At 45.6% G+C, this 18,796-nt stretch overlaps 1 protein-coding gene across 3 annotated transcripts in view; it reads left to right on the top strand.

Annotated features, from left to right (window-relative positions):
* UST (uronyl 2-sulfotransferase) overlaps positions 1–18,796 on the top strand; it is a 321,381-nt gene that overhangs the window by 217,204 nt on the left and 85,381 nt on the right. For all 3 annotated transcript variants that reach the window (XM_006080287.3, XM_044924120.1, XM_044924119.1), the window contains exon 5: positions 6,961–7,114. In XM_006080287.3, coding sequence (XP_006080349.1) covers positions 6,961–7,114 — 154 coding nt within the window. The remainder of the gene's footprint in view (positions 1–6,960; positions 7,115–18,796) is intronic.

The following is an 18,796-nucleotide window of genomic DNA, read 5'->3' as shown; positions in this document are numbered from 1 at the left end:
GCTCTGGCTGATTTCTCCTCCCTCCATCCCATTGTGTTCAGTTAAATACATACATATTGAGGACCCTGCACTAGGACGGGGGCTTCTACAGGGAACAAGAAATGTTGTCCTTGGGACTTCCCTGACGGTCCAGTGGCTGAGACTCCACGCTCCAAATGCAGGGAGCCTGGGTTCAATCCCTGGTCAGGGAACACGATCCCACATGCTACAACTAAGAGTTTCCCTGGTGGTGGTTTAGTCGCTAGGTCATGTTTGACTCTGAGACCCCATGGATTGTAGCTAGCCAGGCTCCTCTGTCCATGGAATTCTCCAGGCAAGAATACTGGAGTGGGTTGCCATTTCCTTCTCCAGGGAATCTTCCTGACCCAGGGATTGAACTTGTGTCTCCTGCATTGGCAGGCAGATTCTTTACCACGGAGCCACCAGGGAAGCCCCAAGAGTTCACATGCAGCAACTAAGACCCAGCACAACCAAATAGATAAATAAATATTAAAAATATAGAAAAGAAAAGAAATGTCCTTGCCTTCAGGGAACAGCAAGTTCTTCTTCCATTAAGGAAGGAGTGGCGTGTATGACGAGTTTAGGAGAAAGAATCACCGGGTGTTCCCAAGGGAAGTGGGAGAAGCAGGAGGCCCCGCTGATGGGCCAGCTGTGGACAAACGAAGGGGAGGGGCGTTGGCAGCCCAGGGACCAGCATAAGCGAAAACTGGGCAAAGAGAAAGATGGAAAGGAACCCTGTAAATGGGAGTCTCAAGCATGGGCGCAGCAGAAATGGAATGGCAGTGATGAACTGTAAGCAGGAAAAAACAGAGACCAGTCTGATCAGCTGGAATAAACTCATGCTGACTGTGGGCTCAATCTCACCCTCTCTTCCCACCCCACATGCACAAGGCCCACGGCCTCAACTACAAGACGTCCATAAACACACAGAGAAGGACTAATTGAACTTGAATACACTACAGGACTGTTACTAAACATGGCAATTTAAATCATCAGCCTTTCTTTTTCAAGGGAACAGTTTTCTTTCAGGAAAATTTCTTGGGTACAAACAGTGAACCGTGGGCATGTAAGGAAAATCCCCAATTATACAATTAACAGAGTAAAACATCTATGTTGGGACTCATTAAGAGGGCTTTCATATGCTTTTAAAACTGAGTTCTATATTTTGAATTATAAAACATAGAGAAAATTAAGCCGCTCTTAAGGCATCTACCTTGATCGCTGCTGACAGGCATTGTTTCAAGAGAAACATTGTTTTAAGAGGTTATTAAGAGAAGAATTGATGCTGCAACCTAATATTCTTATTTAATGTTTTATTTCTAATCTTCCTTACATTGTTGACATGCAGCAAAACACTTGTGGGGGAGCAGAATGTAAGAATGAAAGTCTAACCTTGTTCCCAATACTTTCTTTTGTACACTTATGTTCTGAACTCATGAAGTGTATGGCATTATACCAAAATGAATCTCCCCCTGTTTCTTCTTTTTCAGTAAATATGGTATTCTTATCTTGGAATTTAGATACTCCGAGTGATGTAAAATGCTACCCTGCGAGTTTCTGACAATTTAATAAATTTCATTTATTCATTGTCTAGGCATCTTGTCCTGTTCCATCTTTTCCTCCCTTTTTTAGACCTAAAATAAAGGTAAAGGTGTATGCGCTGTTGTGTCCGACTCTTTGCGACCCCTTGGACTGTAGCCCACCAGGCTCCTCTGTCCATGGGATTTCCCAGGCCAGAATACTGGAGTGGGTTGCCATTTCCTTCCCCAGGGGATCTTCCCAGCTCAGGGATTGAACTCAAGTCTCTGGCATCTCCTGCATTGGCAGGCGGATTCTTTACTGCTGAGCTTCCTGGCACCTAGATGGAACAGTTTCACCATATCCATTTTTATCAATTCAACTGTGGAAAACAATACTATCAGACCAAACTGGAACTTTTGTAGTTGCCTCAGGGAAGACTTCCTGCCAGAGGAGATAAACACTACAATGTCAGCAGAAGCCTCAGATCGGTTTGTATTCCTGAAGATTTTTGCCACTCTTGCAGTTGTTGAGCCATCTGAAAGTTCAGGCCAGACAAATGTTTTTCACCTGGTCTACCTAGAGAACCAAATCGAAATTACTTTGGCCTAAAAGATGCTATTTTGTTATGATGTTTTAAGTACATCACTTAATATTCGTGTACTCTGGTTTCATGAGCCTGTTTGCGGTTGTCAAAGTCAACTATAGAATTAGAATTTTTGCAAAAGTTCAACTTCCCAAGACCATCTCTTCAAGTATGTCTTAAATCATCAAGACTGTGACAGACAATTCATCTTCCCTGCTCCTGCCCCCAACATTTCGTTTGTTTTCTGAGATTTTTTTTTTTTTTTGGTGTGGGAAGTAATTCATTTTCCAATCTACAGTTTCCCTTGACCCTCAACTTGGGTCTTGCAGGGAAAACACTGTGAAGGCTTGTGTCAGAGTGCAATGCTATGAAAATAGTCAAAGTGAATGGTGAGATTTTCTGACCTCAAACTACCTTAACCCTGTTTTTTGTCTCTTCCTTTCTCACCCATGACCCCCTCACCCTTCTTTGCATCCACTTCTCTTTCCTCGTTTGTCTCTGATGGTGGCTCCAACGCCAGCACTAACTTGAGAAAGCAAAACATTTAAAAATCAATCGATTGCTAGAGAAGCAGGCAGGGTGCATCCGAGGACACCCATGTGAGTTGTGGACACTTTCTTCCCTTGAAGGGAGGTCCTGGTTACCAGTGTGAACAAGGTCTGCTCCCTGATGGCCTCATTTAACAAAACAAATCTGATCCTGCTAATTCCATAATTCAAATGGGTTTCCACGTTTTATTTCTAAATGTTGACTCTGTTTTCATTCTCATTAGCAAAGTCATCCCTTTTAATTGTGTCCTGCAAATCTTTTGTAATGGTGACAGATGCCTCCAGCTTTGAAGAGGGCATCAGACAGAACCCATGTTAGCACTTACTGAATGCTGTCTTTACCCACTTAAACATAGCCTGAAAGTTCGATTTTCAGAATGAGAGTGTTCTGTGAGTTTATCCTGTGTAGACAAGGCCGGGCTCATCTTCTGAAAGTGGCGCTGTCCCCCTTTTCTCTTTTCCCTCCACAGTGAGTGGTCTCTCTCTGAGCCCCATGAGCCCACACACCTGGCCGGCCCATCAAGGATTCGTATAATCTGGACTTGCCCTGAGCCCACCTCACTGCCCCCCTCGAAGGGCCTTCTTCCTCCTCATCTACTTGCTTCCTGCCTCTCATCGGCTTTCCTTTCCCAGCAGGAAGCTGACCTCAGGTGCCCCACCCCCACCCACTTGTCTCCACCCCTGCCGACGACTTGCTGGAAGCTCCTGCCCCTCTTACCTCAGGACACTCAGGGAGCGCTGAGTGGCTCAGCCTCTGCCTGCATTGCATGATGGCAGGTTCTGTCATGGGCGCCAAGGACCACCATGTCCACTGAATGAGGTTGTGAGGATGGAGGGACCCTTCCACTTGTTCCCACAAAGGGCCATTAATTAACCACCTCCCCCTCCTCCTCCCGCAGGCAGCCCCTCACCCTGCCCCACAAACAACTACAACCTTTTCCATAATGGCCTTTCTCTCACTTCAAAGCTTCTCCTTAGTCACTCACTGACAGGGATCAAAGCCTGGGCCACTAGCCTCGGATACTCTTCATTTTCTGATGAAGTTAACAGCCCAGGAAAAACCTCTACTTTTTTTTTGGCTGTGCTGAGTCTTCAGCACATGGGCTTTCATTAGTTACAGAGCTTAGGCCTAGTTACCCTGTGGCACGTGGGATCTTAGTTCCCTGAGCAGGGATTGAACCTGCGTCCCCTGCATTGGAAGGTGATTCTTAACCACTGGACAACCAGAGAAGTCCCAAGGACTAACCTCTACTTTTAGGTCAGAGATGAAAAAGAAAATATACTTTCAGTAGAATGGAACTTGCCAGGAGTGAGGAGGAAGCAGGGAGACGGGATTTATTGTTTAATGGGCACAGAATTTCAGTTTGGGCTGATGAGAAAGCTCTGGAGGTGGGTGATGGGTTCTGGGGATGGTTGCTCTACAGTGTAAATGTACTTAATGCCACTGAAATACACCCTTACAAGTAGTGGAAAAGGTAACTTTTGCCTGTGTATTTTACCACAACTGTGTATTTTACTACAAAAGCAGCTTTTGAAAGTATATAAAACCACTGTAGTAGGAGGACGTGCATGCGTGCTAAGTCATTTCAGTCTGTCTGACTCTTTGTGACCCTATGGACCCTTTGGTGGACCGCCCTGCAAGGATTCGTAGGACCCGGCTTTTATGCTAATTAGCATAGTCATTCTTTACAAGACCAAGGAAGTACAGTTGAGGTTTTTAAAAGCATGTTGCAGTCTGAGGGTTAAATTGCATTCACCGTCTGCATGCTTTGTCTTTCTAATCCCTAACCCTACTACTCTGGTTGCTCTTTATCATGGATATGAAGCCCAGTTTAATTAAGAAGAGACTGATACATCCAGGGTGCTTGTATCCGAGGTTGGCACAGCCGACTTCTGGAACTAGTTAGTTGCTCATGCAGCTGTGTGAATGTCACCTTGTGTACGTCTGGAATCTGACAAGAGTTGTGTTGGCCTGGCTAACCCTGCTCCTGAACACTATTTTCCAGTGTCTGGAATGGCATTCACACGCCTGGTGCCTGAAATCACACCATCAGAGTCATTCCTTCGTGTGACTCTGGATTCTTCTCTCTGAAGATTTTCTTTAAAAATGCAAACACACACACACACAAAGAGAACAGCATTCTGTAAATTAATACACAAAATAAATAGGATCCGTGACTCATTATATCTACTTTCCTTTCCCACGTGCATGTGTCAAGTCTCTAGTCGTGTCCGACTCTGCAACCCCATGGACTGTAACCCACCAGGCTCCTCTGTCCATGGGATTCTCTAGGCGAGAATACTGGAGTGGGTTGTCATGCCCTCTTCTGGGGGATCTTCCCGATCCAGGGATTGAACCAGCATCTCTTATGTCTCCTGCATTGGTAGACGAGTTCTTTACCACCAGCACTGCCAGAGCACTGTATAGTGGCTGAAATTTATGAACTGGGACACAGCCACCCTGGTTTTCATGTCTTCATTGGTTGAGTGCCTACTGTGTATCACGCTGTGTCTAAGGACGTTGTTCCTGGCTTCTGGAGTCACAAGTCTGATGGGAGAGGCAGACCCGGACACACAGTGCTGGAAAGAGCACTTGGAGCCAGAGGAGGAAGGGACCGACACGAGTATGGGAGTTCACTGGGGAAGGATGTGGCGGTGACTTGGGGCTGCGTTTTGAAAGATGAAGAGTCTGCCAGCTGGAAAGGTGGGAGCAGGGTCACGTCAGTTTGTTTTCTCTGAGCTCTTTCTGACCCCTGACAGAATGTCTGGGTGTTCTCATCAGAAGGTCACGGGGTGAGAGAAGCCTGTGGGACCCTCAGGAGGTCCCCAGAGCGAGACCTCTGCCCAGAGCTCCGAGTGTTCGCCCAGTCTCTTCAGGGTCATTGCTTCCAGGCAGTTCAAAGAGAAGGGGGAGGAATTTTTAAGACAAATTTAGCCAACTTGATCCTTTTTCCTGGGGAAGACCTTGCTCTTAGACCAGATTTCAGTGCATTTGTCTAATCCCTTTGTGGAAGGAATTAAAATGCAACACCTAGACACTGGCTTTATTTTTATCTGAAACCCCTCACCATCATTTGAGGACAATTATATTGATTTTTGTTGTGTTCACGTTATTGCTTACATTATTACTTGCCTCAGCTCTGGAATCTTCTTTCCACGGTTCAGAGCACAGATTCTGGAGCCAGACTTCCTGAGTTCATATCCTGGCTCAGCCACAAGTTAAGCGCTCCCTGCCTCCGTTTCCCCAGTATAAATGAAGATAATTACAATTTCTACTCCACTGAGGTTTTGTGGGGGCTTCCCAGGTGTCGCTAGTGGTAAAAAAAAAAAAACCAACCTGCCCGTGCAGAAGACATAAAAGATGCGATCCCTGGGTCAGGTCAGGAAGACCCCCTTGGAGGAGGGCACAGCAACCCACTCTAGTATTTTTACCTGGAGAACCCCATGGACAGAAGAGCCTGGTGGGCTACAGTCCATATGGTCACAAAGAGCTGGACACAACCGAAGTGACTTAGCATGCACACACGAGGTATTATGAGGCTTCAGTGAGTTGGTTACAAAATATTTACAGCAGGGTGAACAGGGAGCATTTAATACATCTTGGCTGTTATTCTCCACTTCCTACAGAGCCCCTAACCTGAGACTGTTCTAATTAGAATGTAGAATAAGTACCATATCCTCAAGTGAGGCATTCAGAATTTACCAGGCAGTCAAAACATTCTATAAGGGTCAGTGGGTCTGTTCCAGACGCTGGTAATAGATACAAAACCCAGTTCAGTGTGGCTCCTCCCTGGGGACCTCTAGCCTTGTGAGAAAATGAGACCGTATCTATACCTTCACGGTGACAATTCCTGCATTTTCCGCAGTGCTGACTCCCGAACAGTCTTCACAGCCTCTCAGTAACTTCTTGGAATATCCTGCAGGATAATAAGTGTCTCCACCAGGAACACTGCCTGCTGGTTTGATTGTTCACTGGTACCTGTGCAATGGCTTCCCTGGTGGTGCAGTGGGAAAGAATCCGCCTGCCAGTGCAGGAGATGCGGGTTCAATCCCTGGGTCAGGAAGATCCCCTGGAGGAGGAAATGGCAACCCATTCCAGCATTCTTGCCTGGAGAATCCCATAGACAGAGGACCCTGGCGGGCTGCAGTTCATGGGGATGCAAAGAGCTGGACACGACTTAGTGACTGAGCAGACGGGGTCCTCTGGTGATGATGTGTCTACCTAGACGGGAACCAGTGTGTACATGGGCTTGATTTTCCTCCAGAAAGGATGGTTTGTAACTAGCTCCATGTTTGTGTGCATCTTAGGTTTGGAGGAGACCAGCCTGTCTACATCAACATCATCAGAGATCCCGTCAACCGGTTTTTATCTAACTATTTTTTCCGTCGGTTTGGAGACTGGCGAGGAGAACAGAATCACATGATTCGCACCCCCAGCATGAGGCAGGAGGAGCGCTACCTGGTGAGTCCTGTCGCCTCAGATATGTAGCACCCCCCGCCCAGGGCCATCTGGTCCTTGGGCTCCATGTGATAAGGGCACTGCTTCAGGAAGCAAGTTTTTACCAGTGAAAAATTAATTTTCCAGATCATTCAGATCCAAACAAGCATTTTCTCAAGTGACTTTCTAATCTTGTTTTCCTCAGTTTTTCTTTAGTGTTGATTTCAGGTCCTGGAGAAAAAACAGTCTTTCCCAGGGAATCCTGACCAGCACTACTGTTTTGCTGCATTTGGGGATTTCTCTTAAAAGGTCACAGAGTGCTTACTCACACCTCATCCCCTTCAATTCCCACGACAACCCCATGAGGGAGGGGTACTTTGAGATGAGGACCCTAAGATTCCAAAAGAATGTGAACACAGCCATGACTGACTGTTTCCAGGCCCTCTTACTGAGTCCAAGATTCCTTCCACCATGGCGCACAGAATCAGGCATCTCAGTGAAATTTGTTGGCCTTTCCAGACCTTATTTTGGGACCCTCAACATCACAGGGATGTTGATTTTGATCCCAAGAGTTGCTTCCACAGCTCGGAGTTCGTAACGGAGGAAAGTAGTGCACCTTACTGTCAGCTCCAGAATAAAAGATGCGCTTCCCACTAGTTTGTGACCTGGATTGACAAACGCTTGCTGAGGGCTTAGAGCCTGGTGTTAAAGAGGCTGAAACCCTGGCCTCTGTGTCTGCAGGAGCCTGCTGGGCTCAGCCAGACCATCCTGGGCTCTCAGGCCCAGAAGAGAGAGAAGAATGTATGGAGGGCTCAGTGCACATCTGCCCCCACTGCTGGCACCCAGCACAGAGGCCATGCCCACCACTGCTGTGCACAGAAGCGTCCGTCAGCTAAAGAAGAGTAGTGTTGGTTACAGTTGGCACAAGTTCTCTTTCCTCATGTGATTTTAAAAAGCATAATAACAGCATGCATTTGGAAGATGGAGCCTTTTTCAACAATATCACTTTCATGTCTTAAAATCCACAATTAGAGTTGAGAAAATTGAGATGCACAGAAGTATCTTATCCAGTGCTACACAGCTAGTTATAGGTGGGCCAAGACTAGAAACAAAGGCTTTCTACTGGCCATTCAGCATTTGTTCAACTGCCTAATGCTTTAGGGGAGTATTCTGATGATATATTTTTAAAGTGCCTTTTACTTTTTTCTCTTTCCATTATGATGGCAAAAACTCTTATCTTTTCCTTTATATGTTATGAATATGGCTCTGTATTTTTTATTATGACAAGCACATATTTTTTATAATGACAAGTACATATTCAGAGTATAGAACCACTTACTAGAGGAATAATGTCTTTATTGTTTGTATTGGACCCGATTAGCCTGTTGTGTTTTTTGAAAACGTTAGAGCATATTCCATGTAATCAAAATATCTTGCAAAGTTTCTGTTCAAAGTTTCAGTTCAATCCAATACTAGTGAGAACCAAGTTACAGCAGAGGATGCCAAAAAACCAAAGATTTGAAAACAAATTTTATGAATCCTACTCTTCTAATATTAATGTAGGTGATAAGTAAATTGATAGTCTACCAGAAGGTGAAAAGTAATCAGGGAAAGTGAACGGGCAGTCCCAGGAATCCGTCATGTGGGCAGGGGTGGTGGCAGGCAGGGGACTGGCTGCGATGTTAACAAGCAGATCAGGGAAGGCATTGGATCTGACATATCAGCAATGATTAGGATGAGAGATAGAGTTGATCACGCGGTTGGCTGGGAGAACGACGCCCCAAGTAGAGAGGGGAACTGGAGCGAAGGCCTAAAGTGGACACTTGGGCATGTCGTTCAGAAACCAGCAGGGAAAAGGGGATGGCTGGTATAGAGTGAGGGGTGGGGCAGGGAGGTGAACTTGCAGAGGTAAGTCTCGGAGACCACGAACCATATAAGGCCCTGTGAGTTGCTGTAATAACTTTGAATTGAGAAATAAAATGAATAGCCCCCGATCAGACACACCGTTTTTTTTTTTTGAAGTATAGTTGATTTACAATGTTGTGTTAATTTCTGCTGTATAGCAAAGTGATTCATTACACACACATATATATACATTTTTTTGATACTCTTTTCCCCTGTGGTTTATCACTGGATACTGAATATAGTTCTCTGTGCTATACAGTAGGACCTTGTTATTTATCCTCTCTTTATATAATAGCTTGCATCTGCTAACCTCCCATTCCATCCTCCCCCACCTCCTTCCCTTTTGGCAACTACCAGTTTGTTCTCCATGTCTGTGAGTCTCTTTCTCTTTCACAGATAGGTTCATTTGTGTCAAATTTTAAATAGCACATAAGTGGTTATTATATGGTATTTGTCTTTCTCTTTCTGACTTCACTTAGTTTGATAATTTCTAGTTCTATCCATGTTGTAGCAAATGGCATTATTTCATTCTTTTTATGGCTGATTCGGAGAAGGCAATGGCAGCCCACTCCAGTGCTCTTGCCTGGAAAATCCCATGGATGAAGGAGCCTGGTAGGCTGCAGTCCATGGGGTCGCTAGGAGTCGGCCACAACAGAGCGACTTCACTTTCACTTTTGACTTTGATGCATTGGAGAAGGAAATGGCAACCCACTCCAGTGTTCTTGCCTGGAGAATCCCAGGGACGGCGGGGCCTGGTGGGCTGCCGTCTATGGGGTCGCACAGAGTCAGACATGACTGAAGCGACTTAGCAGCAGCAGTATTCTACTGTCTATATGTACCACATCTTCTTTATCCATTTCTCTGTCAATGCACATCCAGGTTGTATCCATGTTTTGGCTGTTGTGAATAGTGCTGCTATGAACATAGGGGTGCATGTATCTTTTTGGATTAGAGTTTTGTCCAGATATGTGCTCAGGAGTGGGATTGCTGAATCATATGGTAATAATACTATTTTTAGTTTTCTGAGGAACCTCCATGGTGTTTCCCACTGTGGATGCACTAACTTACCAACCAACACTCCCACCAACACTAGAACCGTTCCCTTTTCTCCAACACCCTCTCCAGCATTTGTGATTTGTATACTTTTTAATGGTGGCCATTCTGACTGATGTGATGTGGTACCTCACTGTAGTTTTGATTTGCAATTCTCTAATAATTAGCGATTCCTTAGTGGGTCAGTCAGTAAAGAATCCACCTGCAATGCAGGAGACCTGATTTTGATCCCTGGGTTGGGAAGATCTCTTGGAGAACGAAATGGCAACCCTCTCCAGTGTTCTTTCCTGGGAAATCCCATGGACAGAGGATCCTGGCAGGCTACAGTCCATGGGATCACAAAGAGTTGGACTCAACTTAGCGTCTAAATCACCACCACCAATAATTATTAATATTGTGCATCTTATCATGTGCCTATTGGCCTTTTGTATTTCTTCTGTGGAGAAATGTCTATTTAGGTCTTCTGCTCATTTTTCAATTTGGTTGTTTGCTTTTCTGTTGTTGAGTTGTATGAGGTGTTTGTATATTTTGGAGATTAAGCCCTGTCACAAACTGTACACATCTTAATCAGTGATTCTTCCTCCTGAATCTCCTCTAGAAAGCTGAGCCTGCCTCCCAGCAGGGGATGCATCATCTCACAAGCCCACAGACACCCTCAGCAATTCTCTCCCTTTTTTCTGGGATTCCAGACTCCTCCCTCCTGCTCTAGATTTATATCTGTCTGAAGTCTTGGTTCTTGTTCTGAAGTCTCTCAAGCCTCCCCACACTCAAAGTTTCCAGGGGATTTGATTGAAAATAGGGTCTGTGCAGCAAAAGAGACACTGATGTATAGAACAGTCTTTTGGACTCTGTGGGAGAGGGAGAGGGTGGGATGATTTGGGAGAATGGCATTGAAATATATATAATATCATATATGGAACAAGTCGCCAGTCCAGGTTCGATGCACGATACTGGATGCTTGGGGCTGGTGCACTGGGACGACCCAGAGGGATGGTATGGGGAGGGAGGAGGGAGGAGGGTTCAGGATGGGGAACACATGTAAAAAAAAAAAAGAAAAGAAAAGAAAAGTAATCCCCAGCTTCTGTTGTTGAGTTGAGGTCATGTGACTGGGCCAATAAAAATGTGAATGGAGATAAAAAAAAAAAAGAAAGAAAGAAAGAAAATAGGGTCTGTGGGAGAAAGAGAGAGAGAGAGAGAGAGAGAGAAAAACCTTAAAGTTGTGCAGTGCACAACCTACCCAACTGTACATGGGTGTTCCAATATTCTTCAGTGCTCCCACCAACTGCTGGCTGGCTATGTCATTTCTCTGGGTGGTATAATGTCTTCACATTTGTCCTCTCCTCCCAACATCCAGCAAGGTCTTTGAGAACAAGATAAGATCAGAGTTCCATCTCTGTCCCTGGAATTCAGAAGAGTGGCTGAATTAGTTGTTGTTGTTCAGTTGCTAAGTTGTGTCTGACTCTTTGTGACCCCATGGACTGCAGCACACCAGGCTTCCCTGTCCGTCATTATCTCCTGGAGTTTGCTCAAACTTATGTCCATTGACTCAATGATGCCATCCAACCATGTCATCCCCTGTTGCCCCCTTCTCCCCCTGCCTTCAATGTTTCCCAGCATCAGGATCTTTTCCAATGAGTCAGCTCTTTATATCAGGTGGCCAAAGTATTGGAACTTCAGCTTTTTTTTTTAAAGCCCGTAAAATGTTGAAAGCTGGTAATGGAGACAAGTCTTGCATTTTTGGAGAGCCTTTATGATATGAGAGATTCCGGGGAGATTCCCTGCCTGGAATTCTACCCTCAGAGATTCGCAGGGGCCCCCATTCCACACGTAAATCACCATATCCTGAGAAGGGCCCATGTCAGATGAGCCTGGCTCATTCCTTGGCTGGGCCCCAGCAGGAGAGCCCTGGGCTCCCCGAGAACAGCAGAGGGAGAATTGGGGAGCAAAGAGCCAGGAGGGCCCCAAAGACATGTGACTCCTTCAGATCCAGCTCCAGTCTGACCCCGTTAGGAGACTGTTCTCTTGTTCAAAGGATGGTTTGTTTATTTGGAAGAAGCCAGTGTATTGCCTTTTTTTTTAATAGCTGAAACTTTTTATTCCCTCTCCTTGATCCCATTAGACCCTTGGAATAAAACTGCCCCCTTTCAGAGCCTGTCCTCATTTTGGCAAGCCTGGGTGGTCAGTTGTTTCACTCAAAGGAGGGTGTTGTTTGTGTCTCGCTGGGGTGCAGGGCAGCTGTGAGGAGACCGGGTCCCCTCAGTGAGGCCCTGCCTGGGGGTGAGGGCCCGAGAAGGGAGGCAGGCGAGCCCAAGTGGGCAGGCAGGGCAACCACCCCAAGCAGTGTCTCGCTGCTTACACACAAAGTCATGGGCACTGGCCCGAGATGGGTCCACTGGTGTCCCCACTTGATTCCAGACCCCAGTGCTCCAAAGCCCTTTGCTTTATCCAGTTGCCAAAAATAAGGCAGTTCTGCTCCTGGCTGTGGGCCTTGCAGAGCTGCTTAGCATTCAGCTGAGAGAGGGTGGGGTTTGGGGGCTGAAATATTATCATTTGTGATGCCAGGTGGTTGGGAAGAAACTGGAAATAAGAACAGGGATCGTAGGGTTCCTGAAGGTCAGTCATGAGGAGCCTCTCTTCTCTTGGATGCAGGAACGGGGCCTAGGTCTAGTGATGGGTTAGGGGTCCAGCCTAGCTGTAGAAGCCAGGCCTCCTGACTCCATACCTGTCTTGTGGGCTCACTTGGACCTTATGTTTTACTTCCTGGATGGTAAAAAGAGAAGAGGAGTGGGCCAAGTTCCATGGCTTTTGAGCAAAATCATTTCATCTGATGCATCTTTACAAAGATATAACTGTTATAACAATTTTTTTTCAAATACTCAAGCATCTTAGAGCTATTTTCCATATTTTCTGAAAACAGATTTTCTAAAAGCTTCTCCTTCTCTCCAAAAAACTTCACTTATTTATCAGAAAATGATTTTACAATAAATTATTGCTAGAATGGGTACAAATTCAGCATATAGCAGCCATGCTATGAAAAGGCAGTTCTCTGGGGCTCGTTTCCCTCTGTCCAGAGCCAGGCACTCGGCTCAGCACTGCAGAGGTGGCTGCGTCCTTTCTTGGTTTTAGGCTCGGGAGGTGGGGCGGGCGGATCTGAGTGCAGGCACACGTGGACACGCGCCAGGGCTTAAGACTTTTGTCCGGCCAGAGTCCAGGCTGCTTTATTTCCAGGGCAAGGAAATACCTGGCACCCAGAATGCAGTTAAAGAGAATGAATGTCTGCTAATGAAGAGCAACTGTTGTGATTTACAAGCGAGGGAGAGCGTCTTGTTCCCTAGAAGCCACTCCTTTCTCCAGTCCCCAGATTTCCCTGAAAACAGCTGCCATTTCCACTCTGTCAGTTATACGTGCGTGATTTTTTTTTTTTTTTTTGGCTTGTTGTTTCCCTAAAACCTGGCCTGAGAAAGGTTCATGGTGAACACTTCTGCAGAGATACCACTTGGCATTTTCAGACAACAACAACAAAAATGTCCAATTGAATTCTTTACCCAGATTTCCTGCAACTTCACCAGATGACCCTTCCCTAGGTGATCCGCCATTTGTAGAGCAGAAAGAGAGGGAAAGGCATTTTCCCAGGGAGAGAACTGCCTCTGTGATGCTGTTTATTCGTCTTGGCTTTAAAGCGTGGAAAGTAATGCATGTTTAAAGAAAAAATGTGTAATTTACAGCTTCTTAATTCATAAAGAATTCAGTGAATCATGTTGGATTCTGGAGAAGCCTGATCACAGGCCAGCATCAGCAAAGGTTTTCAGAAAGCTATGCGTTTTAATCCGCTTGAAAGCTTTGGACTCTGAGCACCCTTAGCTTTGGAAGTGTATCTATGAAATACTTGATTCTGGAAATTTCCACTCAGTCCTGACTGGCTGAGGCTGTCCTGGGAATGAAACCTCAGGCTGTCCCTTCATCTCTCAAGCATCATTTTTCTTAAAGGAAGAAAACGAATAAGGGATTTGGATCATCTGCTTTTTACGTATTTCAGTAAATATCTGTATTTTCCAAAGATTCGAAGTTAAGAAAGTCATGCTCTTTGTCTCCATCTAGTTTAGATTTGGCCTATGACTGCAGGCTGAGCAAGCGGCCCAGGACATGGTGTACTTAGCTTCTGTTCTCTGCTGCCCCAGCTGGGTGACAAGCCAATGGATTTAGCCTCCGCGAACATTACTCTTCTCCTCTGTACAATGGGAACATATTACCTTGTCTGTTTCACAGGCTTCTCAAGAAAATAAACTGAACATTCTACACAGAAGTGTCCTGAGAGCTAAAACTTTCCAAAACATATTTTGGAATTAATGCTTTCACACCCCTGGCTCTGTCAGTGGCTCCTGGAGACCACTCATTTCCTATAAATCAGGGCGAATGGGGGTGTTTATCTCCTCTGGGGAGCCAGCGGCTGCTGCTGCTCTCCTGTGGCTCAGGGTACCCTGGGCCGTGTCCTGAACCATCAGATCTGCTTCTGCTGAGCCTCTCAGATGGCCCCACTAGACCCCTTCTCCTGGGAATCTGTTTCTAAGGAAACTGCTTCTCTGTGTTCCCAACAGCTGGAGACGTGTTTTGATCCCAGCCTGCTGGCACCCATTTGTCCCACATTTATTTACTTGGAAATCTAAGCTGGTGTAGGCAAGTGCTTGTAAAGTCCCCAAAGCAGTTCGTTCTCACCCTGGAGGGTGGGGAGGAGAGGTGTGCAGGGCCACAGGCTCTGCCACACTGAGCCAAACAGAGGACGAAGGTGCTACCCCGGAGAGAGATGTCTCTGACATTTCCAGAGGTGTGTTGAAAGCAGGGATCGCAAGTGTTTAGAGAACCAAAGACGAGCTCTGTGGTTTAGCAATACCTGGAGCATCCCTGAGACTCAACCCACCACCTGTTTCTTGGAAGATGGAAGAAGAGGACCATGGTTTAAAGAGCAAAGATGCCTTTAGAGAATGAGAATAGCACAGATCTGACCAGCAGCAAGACAATGGAATCTCAGTCTATACCCACAGGACATGGATTATCTCAGCCACCCAAATGAACAAGGAAATGAGTCTTCCTCTCAAGCCTCTGAAAAGGAATCAGCTTTTCCAACACCATGAGGTTAGCCCAGTGGGACCTGTGTCCAGACTTCTGACCTACAGAACTGGAAGATCAGAAATGTTGGTTCACATTTCTCCCCCTTCTTTTCCTGTCTCATTTTTCTAACCCAGCTCAGAAGGGTTCTCCACTTTTAAGGACTTTTGTGAATCCATTGGGCTCACGCAGACAGTGTAGAATCTTCTCCCCATCTCAAGGACTGTAACCTTAATCACATCTGCAGAACCATTTTTTGCTGTATAAGGTACCATATTCACAGGTCCCAGGGACTAAGGTGTGGACATCTTTGGGGTCTATTATTCTGCCCACCACAGTGTCACTGTGACTGTGGGGACTGAGGGAACTGTGGAGGGGTTGTGAGCATGACAGGCATTTTGAAACTTGGCTTGTCCCGGCCACTGGTGGGACATTTGCTCTCCACTGTGGCATGCTGCCATGCAGTGACACCAAGCTAGGGCTTCCCTGTCTCTGGTCTGCAGAACCAAGGGGCCAGTCATACATTTTATTTTTACTTCTCCTAGTGACCCATCCATCCATCCATCCATCCATCCACTCATTCACCATTCATTCATTTATTAATGATTTAGTGCTTTCTGTGTGACGAGAATAATAATCAGAACTGGAAGTAAAATGCAGAGCAAAAATAGACCCCATGTCTGTCCTGATAGAGCTCAAAGTCCTACAAGGGAGGCAGGTATTAACTCCCAAACCACACAAATTCATGTGAAATGTAACTGGCTCACATTTGACAACACAGAGAAGTGTGCCACTGTCTGGGCATAGTTGGCAAGTCTAGAGGTCAGAGGAGTGATGGTTTGAACTAAGATGTGAAGGGAAAGAGAAGAAGGAGGAATATCTGGACATGGGGAACAGCACATGCAAAGGTCCTGCGGCCGAAGGGAACAAAGTGAACACAGGGGAAGAACCAGGGAGGCCAGAGCAGGGTGAACTGAGGGAGAAAGGAAAGAGCTGAATCCTGCAGTGTGGGCAGGCAGAGGTTGGACCCCACAGAACTTCCCAGGGCCTGTTCAAGAGGACTAGGGAGACTCTAAAGGATTTAAAGCAGGCCTGGGGGGGGTGAGGGTGGGGAAGCATGTTTACATGGGATCCTAAGATTTACATTTCGAAAAAAAATGACTTTAACTTCAATATACAGTGTACAGAAGGGCTCCAGTTAATCTGAGGTTGCTGCAGTGATCAAGTGGGAGGTAAACAGTCAAGGAGCAAGTATTTACAGAGCAAGAACCATGCACAAGGAGCGGCTCTAGGGTAGGGGCAGGGATGGTGATAGGGGAGCATTTATGGTGGGGAGCACCTCCCTGTCCTTCCATTTACTGACTGCCTGGTTGGCAACAGAAAACCCAAACTTGAGGAACTGTCATTGGCTGGGGCATGATCAATTAGCAAAAGAATGCTACAGACAATTCAGCCCGAAAATTCAGGAGGGGAAAGAAATCAGTGAGCTGGGCTCACTGGGGGAAGCTCCCTAGACAAGGTGGGAGCTCAGATCTGGGGACAGATTCAGATTCAGGCAGGGGTAAGGGTCAGGAGGACTGCAGGAGCAGAGCGTTTGTGCCAAAGCCCGAGAGCCTGAGGCTTGCGCTGTGGTCAGCCGCCCAACTTGGCTGGAGCAGCGGGTTTCGAGTTTAGGGTTTAGCTTTGGGACTGAGAAGCGATTCACCAGATGTCCCCGAGGAGGCTGCCAAATCAAGTTTGCCTGACCTGCTTGCTCAATGGAAGCTCCCATCAGGAGCACCAAACCCGAGCTACCAGAGCACAGCCAGGTGCATCCCGCTGGCCACCTGTCAGCTGAGCTCATCTGCTCCAGACCCCCGCCCCTCACTGAGTCAGCCACCAGCTGCAGCTGCCCCCTCACTGGGGGCTCAGGCCTGCACCCCTGCTGGGACAGGTGGCTTAGATTTATGAAGGTGGTGTCTCTCAGCCTGACGGCTCACTGGAATTATCTGGGAGGCTTTTAAAACTCCTGTTGCCTGGGTCCCACACCCAAAGATTCTGGTTTAATCGGTCAAGGGTGCAGGCTGGGCTCTGGGATTTTTCAAAAGCCCCGGAAGTGATGTAACATGTAGCTAAGGCTGAAAAATAATTACTGAGAAATAACTGCACATCCATTCTTGGCTGTATTAGCAGAAGTTAGTTTTACTGGCAGATGCACCTCCTGAATATTTTTTAGAAGCTTACTTTCTGTATCCGTTGCATTTAGAAAAGCTCTATCTACCTTCCCCTCGGGAATTTTTTTATTTGTTGGGCTTTTAATTGGTATGTGCAAATATATGACTCTAAAGGAGTTTGATGGCATAGTGTTAGATATGTTGTATTTATGTATACTCTGTATGGGTCTTAAGTCAGGCTTTCTTTTAAATTGAACTAATTAACATTTATGATACAGAAACCAAAGAATATATTATACTATACATTTAAGATCTCACTTCAGGAAGCATGCTTTAGACAATAAAACAGAGAATAAGTTCTTTGATGAACAAGATATTTTAACATGAGAACATCTTTTTGTTTGGTCAGTAGAGTCATTTGGAATCCATTACCATTTTTCTAAAGAGATATGTGTCACTCTTCATATGCAGGCCAGTTTGTACAAATACATATACATGTTAAATTTAAAGATGTGGGTGAATAGGGCTACACTTTAAATGCAGTCAGGAAATGTTCTTTAAAATACTGTTCTTTAAAATGTAGCCAGGGAGCTTGCTACTCAAAGAAGTTGTGGGGTGAAGGTTTATATAAAGTGAAGAACTAATGACAGTTTACCAGTGTTGGAATTTTGAATTTCATACCCTAATACTTGTTTTTCAGAACCTGGCACACCTTTGTAGTTGTCCTCAATTTGCTTTGCCAAATTGTGATATTTTTTCCTACCAAACTGTTTTACATACACAGTATAAATTCCCCAAAGGCAGAATGACCTCTAAATGTGTTCTTAAAAATATTTTGCAAAATCTGAAGACAGACAGGAAAAGTAAGTGTAAAACATCTAAGAGATTTATTGGAATCTCAGCTTGAATTCTAATTGCAAGTACTTATGAAAATGTCAATATTAACATGAAATAGCTGGCAGTTTTTCTAAAAAATGTAAATTGAATTAGATAGTGTGTAATTGGAGAAACGCTTGCTTCACTCAGGGTCTCTCAAAAGAAGTCTTAAAATCTGTTAGCTGCAGCAGCCTTGCCCTCTAATGGCTGGAAATTGAAGGACAAGGAGAAATACTTGTGACTGCAAGGAGGACAGAAGCTAAGCAGAGGGAATGGCAGACTATATGGCACCATGTCGGAAGACTCCTCCCGAAGCGAGGGACATGGTGTAGACGTCAGGACCAGCATAGTCTTAAAAAGAAACAACTCAATGGGTGCTGAGGGAAGGGAAGACAAAAGCCTGCTAAGAGCCTTGGAGCTTCTGGGCCATCTTCAGTAGAAATGGTTCTATAGATGCCTGATGTCCTGAAATGCAACTCAGAGGTCAAACTCACCTCATAATATTAAAACATTGAGAAGCCTGAAAAAGTTATAGGATAAATAGTCAAGCCTGGAAATTGTGATAGTCTTGGCTTAATAAGTTTTGCAGAGCACACTTAACAATCCACTTTAGTTC

This window comes from Bubalus bubalis, chromosome 10 (assembly GCF_019923935.1).
Source record: "Bubalus bubalis isolate 160015118507 breed Murrah chromosome 10, NDDB_SH_1, whole genome shotgun sequence".
NCBI classification, from domain to species: Eukaryota; Metazoa; Chordata; class Mammalia; order Artiodactyla; family Bovidae; genus Bubalus; species Bubalus bubalis.
This window is presented reverse-complemented; position numbering and strand designations above follow the sequence as displayed.